The sequence below is a fragment of the Belonocnema kinseyi genome, chromosome 9, assembly GCF_010883055.1.
Source record: "Belonocnema kinseyi isolate 2016_QV_RU_SX_M_011 chromosome 9, B_treatae_v1, whole genome shotgun sequence".
Lineage (NCBI taxonomy): Eukaryota > Metazoa > Arthropoda > Insecta > Hymenoptera > Cynipidae > Belonocnema > Belonocnema kinseyi.
The window spans coordinates 45,460,826-45,482,597 of NC_046665.1; the positions used below are offsets into that span (position 1 = coordinate 45,460,826).

The window sequence follows — 21,772 nt, forward strand, 5'->3', positions numbered from 1 at the left end:
TTTGCTTTTTTATCTATCATTTTTGCCAGTATCGGTACAGTAATTGAACTGCAATTCCCCCATTACTGCTCCAGTACTCGTTCGTCAAGTCTTGGCTAGACGTTGGCATCGTCAATTTGCCAGTACTGCGCCAGCACTGGTCCACAAAAATTTGGCTGGACGTTGGCAAGACAACTGGATCAGTACTGCGCCAGACGTAAGTTACGGCTCAATACAGGCATTTCCCATTAGGTTGGTAACAATTAAAATCGCTAAAATGTGTGATAAAGAAGTGTACGACATCCTTGCATGGTAAAGATTTGCAGAAAGCATAGCAACTTTCTACCGTGTAAATAAATACTTTTATACAGCACGACTTAACCTCCCTTTTATGTAAATTTTTGTTAATTCTGTGCACAATTTCGTTACAATTTATCTTTTTACCTTAAATTTTCGTGAAGAATTGTAAATCAAGAAAGAGTAAAATTCATTCACACAAAAAAAAATATTAAAATAAACTATTTTCCTCAGGTAAATAAATAGACCATGCAAGTTTCTTGAAACTCGAGTTTTCGAATCCGATTATTGACAAATTATTCTCATGCGATGCAAAACGAAATTTTTTGGCTTGTAATTAAATAGAATGATTATAGTTTTAAATTGAATAGAAATATTTGCTTCATGAGAAAGCTAATTTATTTATAATTCATTATTGGATTCAAAGAAAATCTATATTAATTTTAAACTAACCTGTTCTCTTTTTTCAACCAAAACAGTTATTTCACTTAAAAAAATGTAAAGGTCAAAGCAAAAATTATATTTCTTGATTTAAATAAATTTTTCATTTGAAGCACTCAAATATTTCTTTAATTCAAAGAAATATTAGGTTTGAACGAACGAAATATTTATTTAATTTAAAGAAGTTTTCCGTTTAAATTAACGAAACATTTCTTTAAATCTAATTTAAAAATTTTTTTCAAATCAAATAAATGTTTCTTTCACCGTATATCAATACTAGAATGTCTTTGATTTAAATAAAGTTTCTTTGATTCAACAAAACTTTTTTCTGGATGTATAATATTTATGTTATATATAACTACACAAAATAATTAAATATAATCACTTTTCTTACATCTTTATCTCAAGAGTTGCAAAACAGATTTTATTCAATTTTTTACTTCTTGTAATGTCAATTTCTATGCGATGAATAACGCCTGATCGTAAAAAAATCGAGTCGTAAATGTGCCATTTTCTCTGCAACGTTCTTTCGTTCCACCTTTGCTGAAAGTCGTTACCCAGCTTTTCCGATAAGAAAATAGAACAACATTCGAGTTTTGATTCGTATCATAAACGGTTCGTTTATTCCTGAAATGGTTATCGAAAAGAATTTTAAATTAAAGAAAATCTGTAAAGGAATAGGAAAATTCTTACTCAATATTGATAATTAAATTAAAAAATTTCATTTCTTGGATTTGTGTTAATCTTGAAGTGAAAATAGAAAAACATGCTTTATATTGTATAGTTTTATTTTAAAATGTTTTTTTATGTTGTACATATGCGAATATAAAGTCAGAGATAAATTAGGAATCAAATTTTCTAAATTAGAAAAATGTTTGTTGAATATTACTTTACTATTACATAAGCGTAAGCGGAACTCACTCGGACTCTTCGCTAATCGGAGCATTATTTTGCTACATTGGATTAGTCTCAATTTCGTGCTGCATCTTTAGACTGGTTACAAATTTACACGCAAAGCACTTTACGAGCACGTTGTTCTTTACATAAGTTATTTCAAGATATTTAATAATTGTAAAGCGGGAAAATTTCGATAAAAAGTGTATAATAATAAGAAGTGATTATAGAGTATTTTCATAAAAATGCGATAAAACGTTTAGAAAAATACTATTATATTATAGGATTACAAATAAGAACCAGTGGAAATTCACATTGAACAGAAGTTACAAAAAAGTGTTTTCAGATCCGTTTTCATATAAATATTACATTGATATTTACTCAAATTTCAATCATGTATTTTCCAATGTCGATGAGGAGCTTTGGTAGGATTTATATTTCATAAATTTTAAACAAATTATAGGAAAATAACAAATAAATAAAATGGATAACTTTCCATTTAAAGAGATTTCAGGCTAGGAATACCAGAGTTGTTATCGATATGAGCGATTTTCTTGAAGTCACTTTGAGTTTTTTATGCATTTTTGGAAAATACGATATCTCGCAAAGGTTTCAACCGCATTCAGTATAGCCGATGTTAAGAACTTTTTCTTCAATCTCGCGCACAACGGTTCAAAGTGGTTCTCTTATCTCCGAATTAATATCTTTCATAAAAACACTGTTAGTCATAATTTGAAAATATATATACAACTTATTAACTTATAAACAATTTTTTAACTTACGTAGTTTTATTAGCAGAAGATATTTCATAAAAAATAAACAAATAGGGTTGAGAACAATATAATCAAAAGCATAGACTCTAGGTAATTTTCCCCGCAAAATCGAATGATGTTATTAGCTTTTCCGTAATAGACCTTATTTAAAAAAAACTTTGGTAACTAACTTTTTGACTATGTCAATTGGTCTACCCGTAGGGCTTTAAATATCCCATTTAAAGGTTAAATAGTTTAAAAATTGTTTATAACTTTATAAGTTATTTAGAGATTTTCAAATTGTGAGCATTTTTGGTTACTAATACTATTCTAATAATGAATTACAACGAGTTTAGGACTTTTTAGGAGTTTAGGTTATTTCACAAAAACCTCATATACTGAAGTACACTTTAATGTAAATTGTTTATAATAATTAAACACCATTTTTAATCAAATATTTATTATTTCTAAGCCTGACTTAATTAGTTCCAGCTAACAATGGCTTTATTTGAGTGATTATTTTGGAGGTATAAAATCACAACATTGAAAAGAACAATTTTGATTCTGCATTTGTAAGTATTGTTAAACAACGAAAAAATAAATGTATAGAAATAAGATTTCTGAATTTCTGGTTTCTAGTTAATTCTCATAAATTTATTTAAACTCGGCTAAAAACTTTGCGAGATATCGCATTTTCCAAAAAATGCTTTAACAAATTCAAAGTGAAATAACTTCCACAATTTTGAAATTTAAAAGAAATGTTTCATCAAAATATCTTACCTACCTAACAATATTATTTTTCTACGTTTTAAGAAAATCGCTCGTATCGATAACATCTCTGATATTTCTGAAATGGAAACGCTTTATATGAATTATATGGAGAATAATTCAATAAAATAATTGAATAGAAACTTTCAATTATTCTTTTTGCTGCCAAGAAATTCTTTAATGATGCATAATGTTTTTTTAAAATGAACAGTAATTATCTGATAATAAAATTTTTTCTAAAAAGAATATTATTTTTTTGTTGCAGCATTATATTTCCCGCAATCGGATTTCATGCTGAGGATACCCTACTTGGCTAAGAATGGAGTAGGTCTGAGCTCTGATATGAAATTAATTACGGTTAGAGCTCTTCGAAATGATTCCACGAGTCCTAAAGATCCAAAATACCAAATAGTTCTACCACGTGAAAAAATAGCGTCTCTTGATTCGGAAACAGGAAGTGTTGTCTTGCACACATTACCCAAAGAGGGTAAGATTATTCCTCTATTCTCAGAATATGAATACAATTCTAAGAAATTCGTATCTTTTTAAGAATTTCCGCAACTTTATTCCATATTGCAAGTGAAATAACTAAATTTTTCTAAATTTGATGCAATTTAAAATCATGAAAGATTTATGTTTGAATATTTCTGGTTCAGACAAACACAATTTTACGTATCAGGCAGAAAAAAGTTAAGAACAATTATTTTGTTTTTGACAAAATCTTTTCTAAGCAATTAAAAACAAATAGAGAGAATTTATACAATAAATATTGTTTCTTTTTAAAAATAATTTGTTTATCTTAAATAGGAACTGGAAGTGCTATTATCGTTCAAGGGAAGGAACGAAGTGGAGAGGGTGCATCTTTAGAGATTAAAGTTGAACCAGTTCTTGTTGAAAATGGCATGATAAATTGCACAGATTATTTAGAGGTAAAAAGAATATATGTATATTTATTTTGGCTGACATTTTACCAAAAATTGCATTAAGCATTTACAGCAACCTACACTGTAGTCAGCAACTGTGGAAAAGTCTGTTTTTCAGCTGCTATTAAAGTCTCTGAATTTTTACAAATATAAATTTAAATAGTTTCCCATAATAGCACGAAAGCTACTCAAACATGGTCCCTGGAAAAAATGGAAAAATATTTTAATAAGTTATCAACATAGGATCTGATGCGTATTTAGAATAAGCCAAAGAACTTCAACTGTTAATTATTTTTAGCAAGGTGTCCAGGCTCCGAAAATATTTGTTCTACACACATTGAATTTCGGTAAACGCGCACATAACCTATTTTTAAAGTTTTTAAAATTATTAAACCACACCGAAAAATGACCTATTTGCAATATATTTTCATAAACTTAATATTTGATTTCTAGTTGGGCTTATTGCTTATTAAATATATAATTTGATTAGCTTTTGTGACGTCATAAGAAAATAATTCTTATTTTAACATTATAAAATTAAGGAATTTCAGGATCAGCTAGAAAAGCAGGAGTTTTCATAATTTTCGAAAATAGTGTAATTATTTTCTTTATAAAAATTTATTTTTTTAGGACATGTGCTACTGGCATGAAACCAAGTATCGAATATACGAAAATCAACCAATCACAATGCTTGGAAGCTTCGGACCAGAAATTTACAAAGGGATATGTCCCGATTTTCATGTCACTCGATACGAATTACTAAATGGTAAGTTGGAAAATAAACAACGAAAAAGTAATATGAAAATTGTAAAAATAGTTTTACAATCTCATGCTATGAGTGTGTCTCACAATTGCAAAGTTATTTCATACTTCTTGAGTTACTTTGAAATAAATTATAATTTAGAATCTATTTTCATTTAGATTTACATTATTATTTCAAAAACAATTTATAGGAACACAATTTTTCCACGTGGAAGGAAATGTAATTTTTTCCAATGCATCTCTGGATCGAGATTCTAAACACACTGCCAGAGGCACTGGAGCTCACGTAGACGTCGAAGTACGTTGTGTAATTTGGGAAAGACAGACTGGGTTTCAACATGCTATGGAAAGGACAATTGGAATTGACATTCTGGATCAGGACGATAATCCTCCAGTTGACCAACTCAAAGGCAGTCTCGAAATTCAGTTGACAGACTTCACTCTTGTAAGAAAAAACAGATTTTAGAACAAAAATCGAATTTTCATTTTCATTTTTATATAGAAATAAATTTTTGCTGTGTTAAAAACTCGGATTGAGTAGACAAGCTTAATCAAGAGAAAATTGTGAGCATAATTAAAGCATTGTATTATAAACTGCTTTAGGGTGAAAGAAACGAAGGGAGCAAGAATTATAAGAAACTAGAGAGTGAAAAAAATGAGAAAAAAAGAAAAAAACAGTGAAAGAGAGGCTCGAGGGGCTGATCCTGATTACACTCTTGGCTTTTTATCTGTTCTCTTTTTCTCGATTTTTCCTCCTTCTTAAAACTGTCAAGCAGAAAAGTGACGAACGCGTGTAAAAATACACGAATTTTCGGGAAATAGGAAAAAAACCAAAGCCCTTCTATTCTGACACTCGTCACGCGTCTTCCTTGCCATCCAAAGAGAACTGAAAGAAAAAAATTCTGCGCTTCCTCTTATTACTTCGCACCTTTTAGATATTTGAGAATTTCTACTCGAATTAGAAACCCATTACGTAAATATTTCAGATCTTCAGTCTGAAAGGGAAAAACTGAAAATGCTGAATTCAAATTTTTTATTTGAAAATTAGTAATTGAAAATAAATGATAATGATCAAGAAAATACTGCAAGTGAACCAAAATTAAACCTGAAGGATTTTATTTATAAAACGTGCATTAATTAAATGAGGATGATTTTAAACATTTTTTAAAGCCCCCTTCCCCGACCTTTTTGCGTAAGATCATATATATTTTACTCAATATATAACAAGCATATCAATTGTTTGTAACATAAACGAGATTTTAAGGAATTTAAAGCACTTCAGAAGAGTAATGAAATTTAACGAGTTTTCTAAAGCTTTAGAAATTTCATGAGATCTCTGGAAATTTGAAAATATTTCAAGGGATTACAAAATATTAAGGATATTTCAAACAATTCCAAATAATTGTCATAGTTTTCGCAGATTTCAGATTATTTAAAATGATATAAAGAGTCTTGCTTTCTTCAAGGAATTTTACAAGATTTTAATGGACTTCAACAAGTTCATTTTGATTTCCAGATATTTTACTGCATTTTAAAGTATTTCAAGCGATACTGAAGGGTTTAGACGTATTTGGAGAAATTTCAGGAATTAGGAACTATTTCCGCGGATTTCAAGGGTATTCAACGGGATTACAAGGTTTGTAAGAAAATTCAAAAGATTCTAAGTATATCAACGGATTTTAGAGGATTCCTTAAGGATTTTAGAGGATTTCTAGAAGTTGAAATGGCTTCTAAAACGCTTTAATGAATTTTAATATATTGTAAGGGATTTCATGAGGTTTGGAAGCTTTCCATAGTTTTCAAAGACCTAAATGAATTTTAAGGGGATTAAAAGATTTCAAGGTATCTCGTCTCGAATGTCCTAAGATTTTGAAATTATTCACAGATTTTAAATGATTTCTAGAGATTGTTAAGAATTCCGTGAATTTTACAGGATTTTTTACATGCTTTAAAGAAATTTAAGGAATTTATAAAATGTTTAAAAGATTTAACGACATTCTTAAGGGTTTCAAAGATTTTTGTGGATTCTACGAGATTTTATGAAAAGTTCACAAAAGATTTCAAGAATGTATATTTATTGTATGTATGTGATATGAAATGTTACTTACTAAAAAATAAATAAGATAAATAATCATATAATGTCTATAGTCTTATAAAAATGCAAAAAATAAATACAACAACCAAAACAGGTGATAATTTTCATATGATACAAAAATAATTAGGAAGAAGAAGCTTGCGTAAGACATTTTTGGACTCTCCTGGAAATAAGGGTTCATCAGCCCCCCCCCCCCCCGCAAAACAAGACTTACGTAATTAGTGAAAGATCCCATAAGAAAATAGAGATTAGGGCAATTTCAGATTCAATTTTTAAACGAATATTTTGTTAAATTATACGATTTGTTAAACAGGGTGACAGGCTAGATAAAAACGAACTGATGGTGAAAGATGCGGATGCAATAAGCAGTAATCGATACACGGTACAGATTCTGGGGGATATTTATCATGCCTTCAATATAACATATGACACGCTCCCTGTAGATATACGGACGGATGTTCCACCATCGACAGCGATTTACACAAGTAAGTGTTTTTCAAAAATTAAAAAGATATTTTTGTTATATAGTCTTATGTTTAAATTTCAACGTACACACAAAAAAAGTTAACTGAAATCTTGAAATTCAGTCAAAAAAATAAATTTTGAAATTCCCAGGGATATATTCTAGAACAACTCTCTTGCCAAAATCACCATATAAAGTCATTCTTCAAGTAAAGGATGAATCCCTTCAACCAGGATACGGAGACAATTCGGTAAGTAATCTTTGAACATTTTTTGCAATATTTATTTCAAAACCTTATTTGCTGAAATTGTCCATATTTCTAACGAATTGAAATATTGTTTGGAAAAATTTCAATGCAAAATTCACTTGAGGCTGCAAAATAAGAATTAGCCCAGTGGAGTGTAAAACTGAATGTGATAGACGCCCACAACTAGTCTGCCTATCATCCCGGCTATTCTGCCATAAATTTTTGATGAGATTCTGCCAGGAAATCAATGCCACTCCCAAGGAATTATCTGGCAGGCTTTAATTGGCCAATAATAATGAAATACGGAATAAGAGCTTTCAAACCGGATAAGACTTCCGATACAAAGTTCCGGTCGGAAAGAACGATTCTTCTTCTAAATGATTTCGAATGAATGAAAGTTTAAAGAAACTTTTCGTTACGGCTTTCATTTCAAAAGATGAATATAATATTTAAAAAGAACAAATTTATTGATTTAAAATAATTGAATTTGAAAACCGGGTAAAAATCATTCTTCTCTTGAATATTCACAATCTCTCATTTTGAAAAATAAAACTTATTGAACAGACAGAATTTTTTTAATACCAATATTCTAGTTTTATTGAATCCAGAAATCTCACATCTTTTATAAAATTCTTGCTAGTAGATTTGTTCATTTATCAAATCGATGCACATTTATTTTCCCCTTGGTTAACTATTTTCGTTGCATCTGACAGGAAGAAAGATACAGGATATTGGAGAATTCTTTGCCTCATTCGCTAAAATAACTTTTTCACAACAGGAGAGACTCAGTGATAAAATCTTCAATTTAATTTGGCTGCGAATATGATTTTCTGTCTCAAACTTTACGTCACGCTTTTTAATATAAAAAAATGATTTTCATTCGAAAATATTAATCAAAAGTAGATTCTTATCATTCGTATTTTTCAATTGACGTTAAGAAAAAAGTAAAAAAGTTATGGCATAAGTTAAAAATAAATACTCGTTTAAATATATATAAAATAATGGCCAGATTATATCGGTACATGCTACTTGCAAATTGATCACCATTTCTAAGAAAGTAACGACACGATTCTCTTTATTTCTATAAGTAGTGAAGAAAAAAGGTTTAATTTCATCCTAAGATAATATTTCAGGTAAAAAAAGTTAATTAAATAAAGAGCAATAATGGAAATGATGACCAGACTCTAAAACTTTCGAGAGGAATTATTTGGTTCATGTTTTTCTGGAAACTTGCAGTTGCCTAGTTGCTAAAAAACTTGAAATTCTTATATCAAATAAACTCAAATCTAGAATAAACCGATAACGAGAATACAATACGGAGGCAATTGTGCAAGAGCGTCTTCTAATTAAGACCCCAGTTGAGACGTGGTTATTAATTTTCCAGAGAAAAATACTCTCTTTATTGCCCCTCAAAGGAAGAAAATTTAGCGCAGAATAAATTCTCCTAAAGAAAATCATAACTTCAACTCTAACTTTTTTAGCCGAATACGCGCAGTCAAGATTTGTTCAAACTACCAAAATAACCGGATATTTCTAAAACATTCCCAAAATTACCAGAAATCTAAACTATTTATAAAATTAACATAATTTTCTGTAACTTTTGGTATCAATGTTGAGTAAAATAGTGCACGGGGAGCGTGTGTAAACTTGTTTCGGCTCGAGTGATGTTTGAAGAATAGGTGCCGTCGGCTCAGCTCTGCCCACGGCTCTCCTGCGACAACGCCTTCAGCTCGCCTACGTCTCACCGACTGCCCCTACTGAAAACATCCTCCTCACCTAAAGATACACAGTTTTACACGCCCGATACATAACCTCACATAATCTACTATTTTAGATGCAGCTAATCACAGCCACCTACGAGCACGAATGTATTACAATGAAAATCGATTATTCTACCTGTATTGCATATCTCGGTCAATTATTATTGTTTTCGAAAAGTGCCGTAGTGAGGTTTCTTTTGCAGGAGTCTTCTTGTCCATTACGTGAAAAGTGTAAATATATCGATATCCCATTTCCATTACTCTTTTAACCTGAAAAATGGAGGAAAAGGGGCATTACAGGATGTAGCGTGTTTTCTCAAAGACGCTATGTCTGAAAAAGATAGGACTGCTTAGGAGCACACCCTTGCCCCATTTAAAGTGGTCTTTCTTTTTACTGTATGAAAAGTAAAAATACAGCGATATGGAAGACCACCCTGCAGTATATAATTGTCCTACAGTAGATAATCATTATCTATAAGCATAAATTTCAAATCAATAATTGTCTACTACAGGATCATTATCTACTGTAAGATGGTCACCCTTATCCCATTTACAGTAACATTTATTTTCATTATGTGAAAAATGAAAGTAGAACAACGTAAAACTCGGACATAACGTGGCCAAACAGGAGCGTTACGACAAGCAACTTTTCCTTAACGGCCTACCTGTGTAAATGCGTCACGACATTGCGTTTGTTCAGTTGAAGTGGAAAGCACACGCGAATAAGCACACTGGCGACCTCCCGTCGAGCAGCAGTGGGGCTCCGATGCCTACTGAAGCCAATGGGAGTGTCTCGAAGTTATTGGAGCAATTTTGATGAAAAGGCGCAGTGAACATTCTTTCTTATTATTTAACAATTTTATACTACGGTTTAAAATTAATAATTTCCTAATCTGAAATTGTCAAGTCTTGAAGTACAAATAGTGAAAACTGTGTTTTTCGTTGGCAGTCTTATATTTATAAAAGGAAGTGATTTTCTGTTAAAAAACTTCTTTCCATGTCTGCTTATGAAACTGGGCAATAGGTGACAGTGCGTGCTTCGAACTTGAAGTGTTACCGTGAGGCGCTTTGCTTATGCATACATAGTTGCAAGAAAATGATGTGCGTTTGCATCCTGCTTTTCGTATAAGAAAAACAATTTTGTAAATATATTTTACCACGCATTAAAATCCACCGAAAATGGTTCAGACGCCCCTGATTCTTTACGCTCGGATTGGAGATATATCCAATACGGTTGGGTATGTCAGGTTCACCATCAGCCCCAAAACTGGCGTTATGTCCGAGTTTGACATTTATTCCGTTTCCAGTTATCATGTACTGTATTTTTTTAAAGAGGCTACATCTTAAAAAAAAGATAAAGCTAGGTAGGAATATCACGTTGCACATTTACAGTAGTGTAAAAAATAGCTTGCGGAAGAAATTTAAAACAGAATAAAAGAAAATTAGTAATATCTTAAATTAAATTATGAAATTTTCAAATTATTAAACCTAATAGAAAATTATGTAAGTGTAGTAAAATACGTACAAGTGATTATGTATTGAAAGCACAGAAATTTATTCTGCATTCGGCAGTGTTACCTGTCTTAAGAATCACATCTAAAAATTGTAGGAGGTTGAAGGTGAGGTAAGTCACAATAATATTTATAAAAAACTACTCTGAAATTTTTAAAATCTTCTATTTTTTTATTATATTCCACTAGTATACTTACAATATAGAATGATGTACAATATACTATACTAATAATGCAAAAAAATCTTTATTTCTATAGTAAGGTCACTTTTTATATTGCCTAGAGTATTTGAAATTTCTTGAATAATTTGTTTATACGCGTAAAAGATTTTTTTTTCTTCTCTTTTAAAAAAGAAATTTAATATTGTACAAATAAGTCTCGAGGAGACAAGATAAGCTTGAAAATACAAAAAGTTGATTCTAAGTTTTTCTCGTAGAAGTAAAACCGTGAGGAAATAAATTTCTATAAAAGGAGGATACAAGTCAGACTTGGGGATAACAGAAAACCTTGAAGATCGATTTACCAGACTGCTAACATATCTTTATGGCCCCTTTACTCAATTTAATATCTCAGTGTTGCAGGCTACTGACGTTTACTTACTGCACCACTAAATGAGTGTAAAAGCATCTCTGGCTTATTTTATATCATCGTTTCTCTGAAGTGAAATACTTAACTAATTGAAAATGCTCTCAATATTAGTATGATAATAGAGTATATAAATTAATTTATTAAATTTTTCAAAATTATTTTTAATCAGCACTTAGGTACCGTAAATTGGGGCTAAGCGGCACACAGTCGGGCAAAAAAATGTAAAAAATTAAAGATGTATTGGATTGGTTAGGAATAAATAAGTGAATGAAAATGATTTCGTGGCGATTGGCAGCGATTCGTCATTAAATTCGCATTAAATTTGAACAACTTAGTATAGCCAAAATAATTTTTTTAGTTGAAGTAAAGCAATTTAATATATACTTGGTCCTTTCATGAACAAATTTAATAAACGAATATCCATATTTTATATAACATTGTGAAAATTACATAGAAATAATTCCTTGCTATTAATTGATAATCCTTAATGATCCTTCAGAGAATTTCAACTAATTGTTTTCGATTGTGTCAAAAGAACCAAATTTGAACGTCCAAAAATAGACAAATAATGCATTTGCCATCTAATATAGAAAAAACATTTTTTATTCCATCATAAATAGCTGATACGAATAGTTAGTTATAAGGTTTGTTAATGAATTAAGAAATTGGTTCATGACTTTTATTTACTTAAGAAAAAAACTCGGTCTATAAATTGTTTAAGTTTAGTGTAAGCCAAGTGATAAATCGCTGCCTATCTCCACATAACTAGTTTTATTCACTAATTTTCTTATTATAATTTCACTACATTGTTCGACATTTGTGTTACTCTACTAATTAATAAAAAAACGTAATTTTTTTAATGTGCTAGAAAAATTTAATGTGGAACTTATTAGAACTTTAAAAAATGTTCTTCTGAAAAGTAATTTGTCCACGGACGTTCTTTTGCCCCACTGTGTGGTGTGACATACCTTTAATTCTGAATTCAACATTTGGTATTATTTCTTCTAGGTTATGCAATAACACCGACACACAAAAAAAAGTGATCTGTCCGACAGACTACAATAGCATACCTATATGTTTTTGGGGTGGCTGAATTCGAATCCGGTGTCCAAATAACCAATTTGGCTCGTATTTTTCTGAAAAAGGAAAAAATAGACGTAAAATCGATAAAAACAGCGATTTTTCAGGTATATTTTTGCAAAAAAAAATGTATCTTCTCGTCCGGTGGACATTACTGAATTCGAATCTGAGGCCCAAATAACCAATTTGGCTCATACTTTTTCGAAAAAGGCAAAAATAGATTCAAAGTCGACAGAAACAGCGATTTTTCTTGTATAATTTTGCAACAAAAAAATATATATTTTCATGACCGGTGGACCTAACCAGCATATCTATATGTTTTTTAGGTAGCTGAATCCGAATCCGGGGTCCAAATAACCGAGTTGGCATTATTTTTCCGAAAAACGCAAAAATAGAGGTAAAATAGAACAAAACAAATGACAGATCCCGCTCGAACTTCACGTCAAAACAAATGACTGTGAAACAAACAAATGAAAGATCGCGCTCGAACTTCGCGTTAGTAAAGAGGACAGTGGTGGCAATCTTTTTAAGCGTGCTTCTTAATGTGACTTCAGCACAGTTTTAAAAACCATTATCAGTTTCTTTTTTTTATGTTTTTAAATCACTAGTTTACTATACTATACTTACACTACTACTATAAACTCCCAAATCAAAACAAATCATGTCTTCTAAGCGCTGTTTCAGTTCCAATTTATCTACTTCCACTATAGCGCATGATTGTGTGGGTAATCCAGATGCATTTTGCTACATATGTGGTAAATTTGAGGTTTAAGAAAATCGAAGAGTAATCAGCGATGATATAAAAACAATTTATAAAAGCTATTTTGGTATGGACGCTCAAAACCAAAGTGAAAATTGGGTTCCTCACAAAATTTTCAGTGCTTGTTATAAGGCTTTCAATCGATTGAAAGACAGAGAAGGAAATAAGAAAATCCTTAGGATTCAAGAACCTACGATATGGAGGAAGCCTCTTCGGTAAGAGGAATGCTACTTTTGTATAACAAACCTGACAGGAATCAACAGAAAAAAGAAAAGTGCTTTGAATGATTTATCGCGAGATCTCGGTCTCTTTGAAGATGCTTCAGAGTATCTTGCTTCCGTTTTGAAAAAGAAGAACTTATTAGCTAAAGGAGTTAAATCAAGTTTCTACAGAAATAGGGAAAAAGAGTTTTGACAGTTTTTTACTTCTGAAGAAAATGATCATGGAAAATTAGTCTATTCTAAAAACATTGACGGATTAATGGGAAAAATGAAACCCGGACTGTATAGACCGGAAGATTGGCGGCTATTCACTGACTTTTCTAAGCGTAGTCTAAAAGCAATGTTATTGCATAATAATAATGTTTACGCTGCAATTCGAAACGCACATTCTACGGAACTGAAAGAGCATTACAGTAACTTAAAATTTGTCCTGGAAAAAATCAATTATTTAACTTATAAGTGGAAAATTTGCGGGGATCCAGGCTGGGTCGACTCCAACGGGCGCGTTTGACCACTTATAGCAACACTAGCGCAATCTACAAGGAGGTGGCAAACTAAAGCGTATCCATATGTTCGTGCACGCAAATGTGTATATTATTTGAATGTGTTGCATGAATTAAAATTAGAGAAAATAAACGAGTTAATTCAAAATTATACAAATTTAAGAAGAAAAAAGTATTAAATACTGTTTCCTGTGCCATTTTCGGCATAAATTTGTACAATTTTGCAATAATTTTCCAATAAATGAAGAATTACATAAGACATGAAATGTAACCTTTTTTCAACATTTTATTTATTCGCATTATAATAGAGAAGTGAAATCAGTGACATCCTGGCACAGCCAAACATTTCAATTTACTGAAACTTTGTTTATTTTTCAATGTACTGATTTCACTTTATACGGCGAGACACAACTTTTCTGAACTTAGAAAAATTTAAAGTTTGTTGACGAAAATATAACCTCAACGAACATTAGAATGGCGGCGCCAAGATATACAGTAGAGCCATCTACAAGGAGGTGGATAACTACAAAAGTGTATGTGATCACACGCGCCCATGAGAGTCGACCCAGTCTGCGGGGATCTCAAAATTCTTGGAATCGTTTTAGGACAGCAATCAGGGTATGCAAAAACACCTTGTTACTTGTGCTTATGGGGCAGTCGAGATCGCGTTCGTCATTACAAAAAAAAGATGGCCAAAAAGAACATCGTTTGAGCAAGGACAAGAAAATATAATTAAAGATCCTCTAGTTGACCCAAAAGAAGTTTAGATTCCACCTCTTCATATAAAGCTTGGTCTTATGAAACAGTTTGTCAAAGCGCTTGACAAGGTTGGCGAATGCTATGCGTATTTGGAAGATCAATTTCCACAACTTTCCGAAGAAAAATTCAAAGAGGGGATCTTCGATGGACTGCAGATAAGAAAAATGTTGCAGGATCCAGAATTCATTATAAAAATATCTGGCACTGAAAAAGATGCCTAGCTTAGTCTTAAAAATGTTGTCAAAAACTTTTTAGGTAATAAGAAAGGTTCAGACTATCAAAATGTGGTTTCAGAAATGGTAACAAGCTTTGGTAAACTAGGCTGCCTCATGAATTTGAAGCTACATTTTCTTCATTCGCATATAAATAAGTTTCCAGACAACCTGGGAGACTTTAGTGCAGAGCAAGGCGAACGTTTCCACCAGGATATAAAAGAGATGGAGAAGCCATATCAGGGATGCTGGGATATCAACATGATGGCTGACTACTATTAACGTTTAAAACGAGATCAAGTCAATCAAGGGACCAAACGTAAGCGAAATCCGCTACGTAAGTCTTTTGAGGACAAAAGGGTTCGATACAAGCGATATAAAGAAAAATAAAAAATAAAAAACCCTATAAGCGTGAGAAGAAAGGGGACTCACGGTAATAAAGCACCATAAAGGGATGCTACGTCTACGTTGTTGTTTTTGGGTAACGCTAAAAGTAAATGAAACTTATTTACAAAAAATCCTACTATTGCAACGCAAGGAGACTAACGCAAGTTAAAAACCCCGAAACGTGAGACGCAAAGGAAATCTACAGTGAACGACAATCCCAGTCGAGGAAGGAAAAGGTTTTCGTTGATCTTATGTATAATTTTGCGTTTTTCGATAAAACATGAGCCAACTGGGTTATTGGAACCCCGGATTCAAAACTAGTGACCTTAAAAACATAAGGATATGCTAAATAAGTTCACCGAGGATGAAGATATATTTTTTTGCAAAAATATGCACGAAAACCCGCTGTTTTCGTCGATTTTACCTCTATTTTTGCATTTTTTGATGAAATATGAGCCAAATGGGTTATTTTGACTCCGGATTCGGATTGAGCGACCCCAAAAACATAAGGATATGCTGATTTAGACCACCAAGTATAAATTTTTTGTTTGCAAAAGTATGAGCCAAATTGGTTATTTGAGTCTCAGATGCGAATTCAGCGACTCAAAAGACATATAAATATGTTGGTTAATTCCACCGGGCGAGATAAAATATTTTTTTTTTTGCAAAAATATACCTGAAAAATCGCTGTTTTTGTCGATTTTACGTATATTTTTTCGTTTTTCAGAAAAACACGAGCCAACTTGGTCATGTGGACACCGGATTCGAATTCAGCGACCCCAAGAACATATAGATATGCTAGTGTAGTCTGCCGGATAGACCACTTTTTTGCGTGTGCCGGTGTAATTAAAGTTTTGCATTATGCAGACGTAAGTTTCTATATTTATTATTTTATTTAGCTCATTCTCGAATATTTAATTTATTATGATGTTTGAAAGCATTTGCGATGATGTCGTAGGTATAAAATTAGGGGTATGGTGTAGTTGGGAGTTCTTATTTCACATCTGTTATAAGTAAACAGCGGTCGCAAGCGTTGGTCGTGACGACAGTCGCATCTGGATGCCTTTTTAGAACTACCCTATGCCACTTCATAGTTTTTTAGTCGTTTGCTTCCTAATGGTCAAGAAAATTTCTTACAATGCGACAGGCGTTTAATAAAACTGCACTCTAAGCTTCTACCAGTACCCTACTGACTCCTAAATGTTTGAGATGTTCCGTGCATCTTGTGTGCACATTTCCTATAGCGGAAATCAGAATAGGATGAATAGATGCATATTTCACGTTGCTCCATATTGTCTTTGCTTCATGCCTTAGCTTGATATACTTATGGATGCTGGTTGTATAGTTTGACTGCCAATTACGGTTTAGTGGAAAAGCAATATCATTGACGTAAACTCCTTTACCTATATTCTCTCTCATCACGATGTCGTGTCAATTGGCCTGGATATAATGAACCGTCCGGATAGTAGCATCCCAATATAAGATGTAATTTTCGTTTTCTAAAACAGACAGTGTAATGTATCTGTAGAAATGCATCCATTCTGTTAGGAGTCCTAGGCTTCGGGCAAGTTGTTGATGGATAATGTTTACCACATCATCATGTCTGTGCTTATATTCTCTCTGAACAATTATGCGACAAACATCAATAATGAGCTTGATGGATTTGTTGTTATCTCCACATAACTGGCAACGGTCAACCATGTTTTGATGTGACACGCGTTTGCTATAATTTCTGACGTTCACAACCTTGTTCTAAATCGCAATGATGAATCCTTCTGTTTCTACATCCAAGACAACCTTCTTCAGTCAAATATTGGATGCCTGACTATCAACTTCATATTGATCCAACGTTTTGGGGTGCTCGCTGTGGACGATTTTTTCTTTGGATTGCATTTCTGATTCCTCTATGGTTGCTACTCTGATATTGAATGCCTTCTCTGAGGACAAATTACAGGGCATTTAATTAATATCCACATTACAGATGGTGTTTTAAAACGCATCATCTATCTTGCTTGCTGTTAAAATAGTTTCGCAACTGTATGACATTTGACTTACATCGTTTCTTGACATCCACAAAGCCCCTATCCATATATGCCATCAGTCGCCGAATTGCGGTGATGCATTTGGTGCTTCGTCATTTAGAGGCAGATGGTTTTGTTTAACCTTTCAAGTCCGGTGTTCGACTATTTGATGAACCCTGGCCAGTCGTTAGGATTTGCTTAACTATCTTGTACTGAATACGCTTCGATTCGAGACTATCCAGATATTTATATGACTTGTCCTCAGCCATTACTTTGACATCATTCTCAAACTCGTGCTCTAGGTCAGCGGTCCCTAATTTTCCTCTGGTTAAATGCACTGTTCTGCATTTATCTAGTCCAAACTCCATGTTGAGTTCATTCGAGAACTATTTTGTGACATCGAGTACTTGCTGCAATTTGTTTTCTCAACTAGCAGATAGCTTTAATTCATCCATGTATAGAATATGGGTCAGTTGACGACCATAGTCATTATCATGTATTCTGAACCCATGAGGAATGCTATTTAGGGTTTTGATCAATGGGTTCAACGCTATACAGAACCATAGGGCACTGAAAGAGTCTCCTTGATAGATGCCTGTTGTAATGCGTATAGATCTAGTTATCCTTGGTAGGTTATGGTTAAAATAGTTGACTTGTGTACCCCAAAGCATCAACGTACGACTTAGAAAGTCGCTGATGCGTCGGCATATTTGGTAAACTTTTCAGACTTTAAACAAACAGTCATATGGCACGGAAAGAAACACTTGCTTGTATTTGATGTATGCCAAATTTCTTTTATGTTTAGTATAAAGCCTGGCATCAGATCGTGGTGTCCTGTAATCTTCTGAAAACACCTTGTCAACACAGGATGCACACTCGCCAGGTAAATTTACTAGAAGTTGTGCACCATTTCCGGACCTGGAGCTTTCCAGTTACTCGGCCTTTTGAAAACCGCTAAAACATCTAAACCTGTGATGAGAGTCAGCTCCATTGCCCCATTGCTCTTACTTTCTCGATTGAAAAGCACGCTGCGTCTAAATTGCTTTTGTTCATTTTTCCCCAAACATCCGACTAATAATTAGTCATGTCTTCTAGTTAAAGGACTTCTATGTCTTGCTCGTTATTTTTCTTTACACTCAGTTCAGGATAGAGCTTCCTTTCATCTGCCTGAAAGGTTCGGTTTTGTTGCTTTCTTGGACTACTTTTCTCGAACCTACGTAGTCCAGCAGTAAGAACAACAGGTCTCTACCATTGGGACTCTATAATAATTGTAGTAACACGTTGTATCAGCTTCCTGATTTTGTTTCCTTTCTTATATTCAGTCAACCGACCCAATTCTCACCTTAATTTGCTGACATTCATATCCAACCTGATGTTCCATGATGGATTACGAATTCTTCTTGGGACAAAGACTGCATTTGTAGGCCTAGTCCTGCGACCCAACGTTTTACCAGCTACCACAGCTGCATGAGACACGAGAGTTTGCACCTCTAACGCATTTAGTGTGATGTTCATCTTGGGCAAAGAATACTTTTCAGTTGGTTCTACATTTCTGAACCCAGATAAAGCATGACCAAAATTCCTTTCAAGGTGCTGTATTTCGTAGGTAGCTCTAGTGGATCCGGTACTTGATGTAAATTGTCCGTAGCACATATCTCCTCAGCTTCAATCAGGTCTTTGTTGTCCATACCTTTCATTCCAAAGTTAGTTCATCAATAGGAAGCTGATGTTCCGCTTCTATTTTGATGGCAGTTATTTAAATAGCCAAAAGAACTCTCTTTACAGGTATTGATCCGTTATTGTTCCGCTAGGGTATGCTCATTCATTCTTGTTCACACATTGCCCACTTTTCTCTGCCAAAAAATAAAGACGTGAAGTCCGAACGCCTAACCAACGGAACCACCAAGGCTCTTAGTATATATATTATGTTGGCCCACCTTCCACCCACAGGCCATGCTTATGGCCTGGTCCGAACTATGCCATTTATGTTTAAAAAGACTATTAAAGGTAACAAAATTTCTAACTAAAAAACTTCTTTTTCTCGCTATTATATATTTGATTTAATATCAACTAAATTAACTTTATACTTCCTTATATGCAGGGAGGTTTGTAATGATCGCGTTGTAAATGTACAAATCTACTTTTTTGCTGCTTTTCAATATTATTCTACCCCAGCAAGACACCTTGAAAAGTGAAAAAGCTACTATATGCCTGTTGATTAGCTACGACAGCGCCACCGCTTTGGCATAATTGGGCAGAAATCTGAATCTGAATTCAATATGAACAAGAAATCGAACAGTAAATAATTAGTTTTGGAGCCTAATATAATATTTTAATACAAATTATTTGATATTCACTGCTGTTTTTTAATATCCAGGTAAAAATCATAAGTATGGGAGTGATTAATCATTAACTTTCCAACGTATAGAAAATGTATGGTAAATAAGATAATCCCATACTTCAAGTATATTTAAATAGTATGAATAAAGTATATCTAAAGTATAGCTGAAGTATTGTTGAGATATAGCTGAAGCATATATGAAGTATGGGATGGATATGCTTCATCTATATTTAAGTCTATTAGAATTATAGGCTATACTTCATCTCTGCATTATTATCTCACTTATTCTCTAAGATATCTTTGTAAGGTGATAATGCACAATGTATCATAAATGACAGCTGGTCCGAAAAATTAAATGTCGGATATACAATGGACAACTTATATGATTCTTATGTCATATATATTCGTAAGAGATCTAGAATCTTTGATTCATAAACATTATATTAAGGTAGTTGTGCCGAAATTGGACCCTGCTTACGGATTGTCTACAATTTTCAGAATATGTAAAAAATATTGTTATCTAACGATTCATACCCTATTCAGCTTATTCAACTGTTTCAAAAATCAAATACGATCAATTATGTTTAATACTTTTTGCATGGGTCTCCTATAGCTGACATAGGCAATCACTACATTACAAAGTCTACCATGGAAAAGAAACTTACCATTGAGCCTAAAAACTGCAAATATAAAGAAAAATATCGTGCGGATTTTATTTTTAAAAATAACAATTATTGACTGTTTAGTATAAAAGATATAATGTTGTAAAGAATAATGTTTCTGTTCTCGCGTGGCACATGGTGAGCTTAGGCAGTGACGATGTGGCAACACTGTATCTCATTGACACTTTCTTCAGGTTATAACCATAACCATTTCTATACCTGTCAACGCCGTCAACACAATTTTCTCCTAGAATGAAAATGCGACGTTGCCACACTGAAAAAATTTCTTTCGAATTTTGCATGAAAACTAAGCTCACTGAAAATACAGTAGATTCGTGATACTTTTCTGACTCAAATTCTATCGAATTTCGTGTGGCAACCTTCGATGCAAGAATAGCAAAGCCGGAGTAGGAAGCTCGTTCCCGAGTCATATTAACAAAGCCCCTTACTACGGTACCCAAAAACTCTCGGAACCCGTACTCTCTCGGTATGACCAAGTTGGTTTGGCAAGCGATGTCCCGTCAATTCCGAATTAAGTAAACTCGTGGCCCAGAGCTGCAACATTTTTTTGGCCATTTTTACAAAAGACAGTTTAAGTGCCATAGTTTTTATAATATGAAATTTAAAACTTTTTGAATTCATTTCAAAGTCACATTTTGTTATAATTTAGAATGTCCAAATTAAACAAACTTTAAATTGACCGAAAACTGTTTTTCAGCATATGGCCCCCTCAAAGGCTCATCGACAGTGTTTTCCCCCAGATTTGAAAAAAAATTGACAATTATTTTCGCAGGACTCCGATTCTTGAACTTTTGTTATTAAGGAGAAGGGGGGGTCCAACAGAGGGCAGTTTTTCGCTATCTTTCTCGGATGACCGTTGCGGGAATAAATTATGGATCATGCGGATATTCCGGAAAGTATTGATTTTTCTAAAAAAACATAAAAGGCAAATTTGTTTAAGGGGGGAGATACCTTTAGAATTTCCAAAAAATTCACTTTTTTCTTTCATATTTCGAATGTATAATATGTTAAAAATATACTGTAAACAGAAAAAAGGAAAATCAGTCGTAAGTCGACCCCTACATTATCTTGTATTTTCCTTAAAAGTTCCGTGGCAAATTTAAAAGAGAGTGGTCTCTTATATACTCGGTTGGAGAAAAAACAAAATAGAAAATTTTCAATTTGGTATAAATGCACTTTCTTAAAATTGTACTTCGATATGCAGTTACTGGGAAATCTGGAAACGTGCTTAAAGATAAGTAATTCATAGCAATTCATTATAATTTCACAGTAAAAGAAAGAAAACAAAGGAAATTTAAACCTACAAACTAAAAATAACGCCGAGA

At 32.9% G+C, this 21,772-nt stretch overlaps 1 protein-coding gene across 4 annotated transcripts in view; it reads left to right on the plus strand.

The window, feature by feature from the left end:
• LOC117180895 (proto-oncogene tyrosine-protein kinase receptor Ret) overlaps positions 1–21,772 on the plus strand; it is a 161,674-nt gene that overhangs the window by 63,801 nt on the left and 76,101 nt on the right. For 3 of the 4 annotated variants that reach the window (XM_033373488.1, XM_033373490.1, XM_033373489.1), the window contains exons 3-8: positions 3,397–3,618; positions 3,939–4,060; positions 4,685–4,820; positions 5,008–5,261; positions 7,225–7,396; positions 7,527–7,624. In XM_033373488.1, coding sequence (XP_033229379.1) covers positions 3,397–3,618; positions 3,939–4,060; positions 4,685–4,820; positions 5,008–5,261; positions 7,225–7,396; positions 7,527–7,624 — 1,004 coding nt within the window. Of the gene's footprint in view, positions 1–1,919; positions 2,037–3,396; positions 3,619–3,938; positions 4,061–4,684; positions 4,821–5,007; positions 5,262–7,224; positions 7,397–7,526; positions 7,625–21,772 lie in introns of those variants that run through there. The other variant, XM_033373491.1, reaches the window with a different exon arrangement.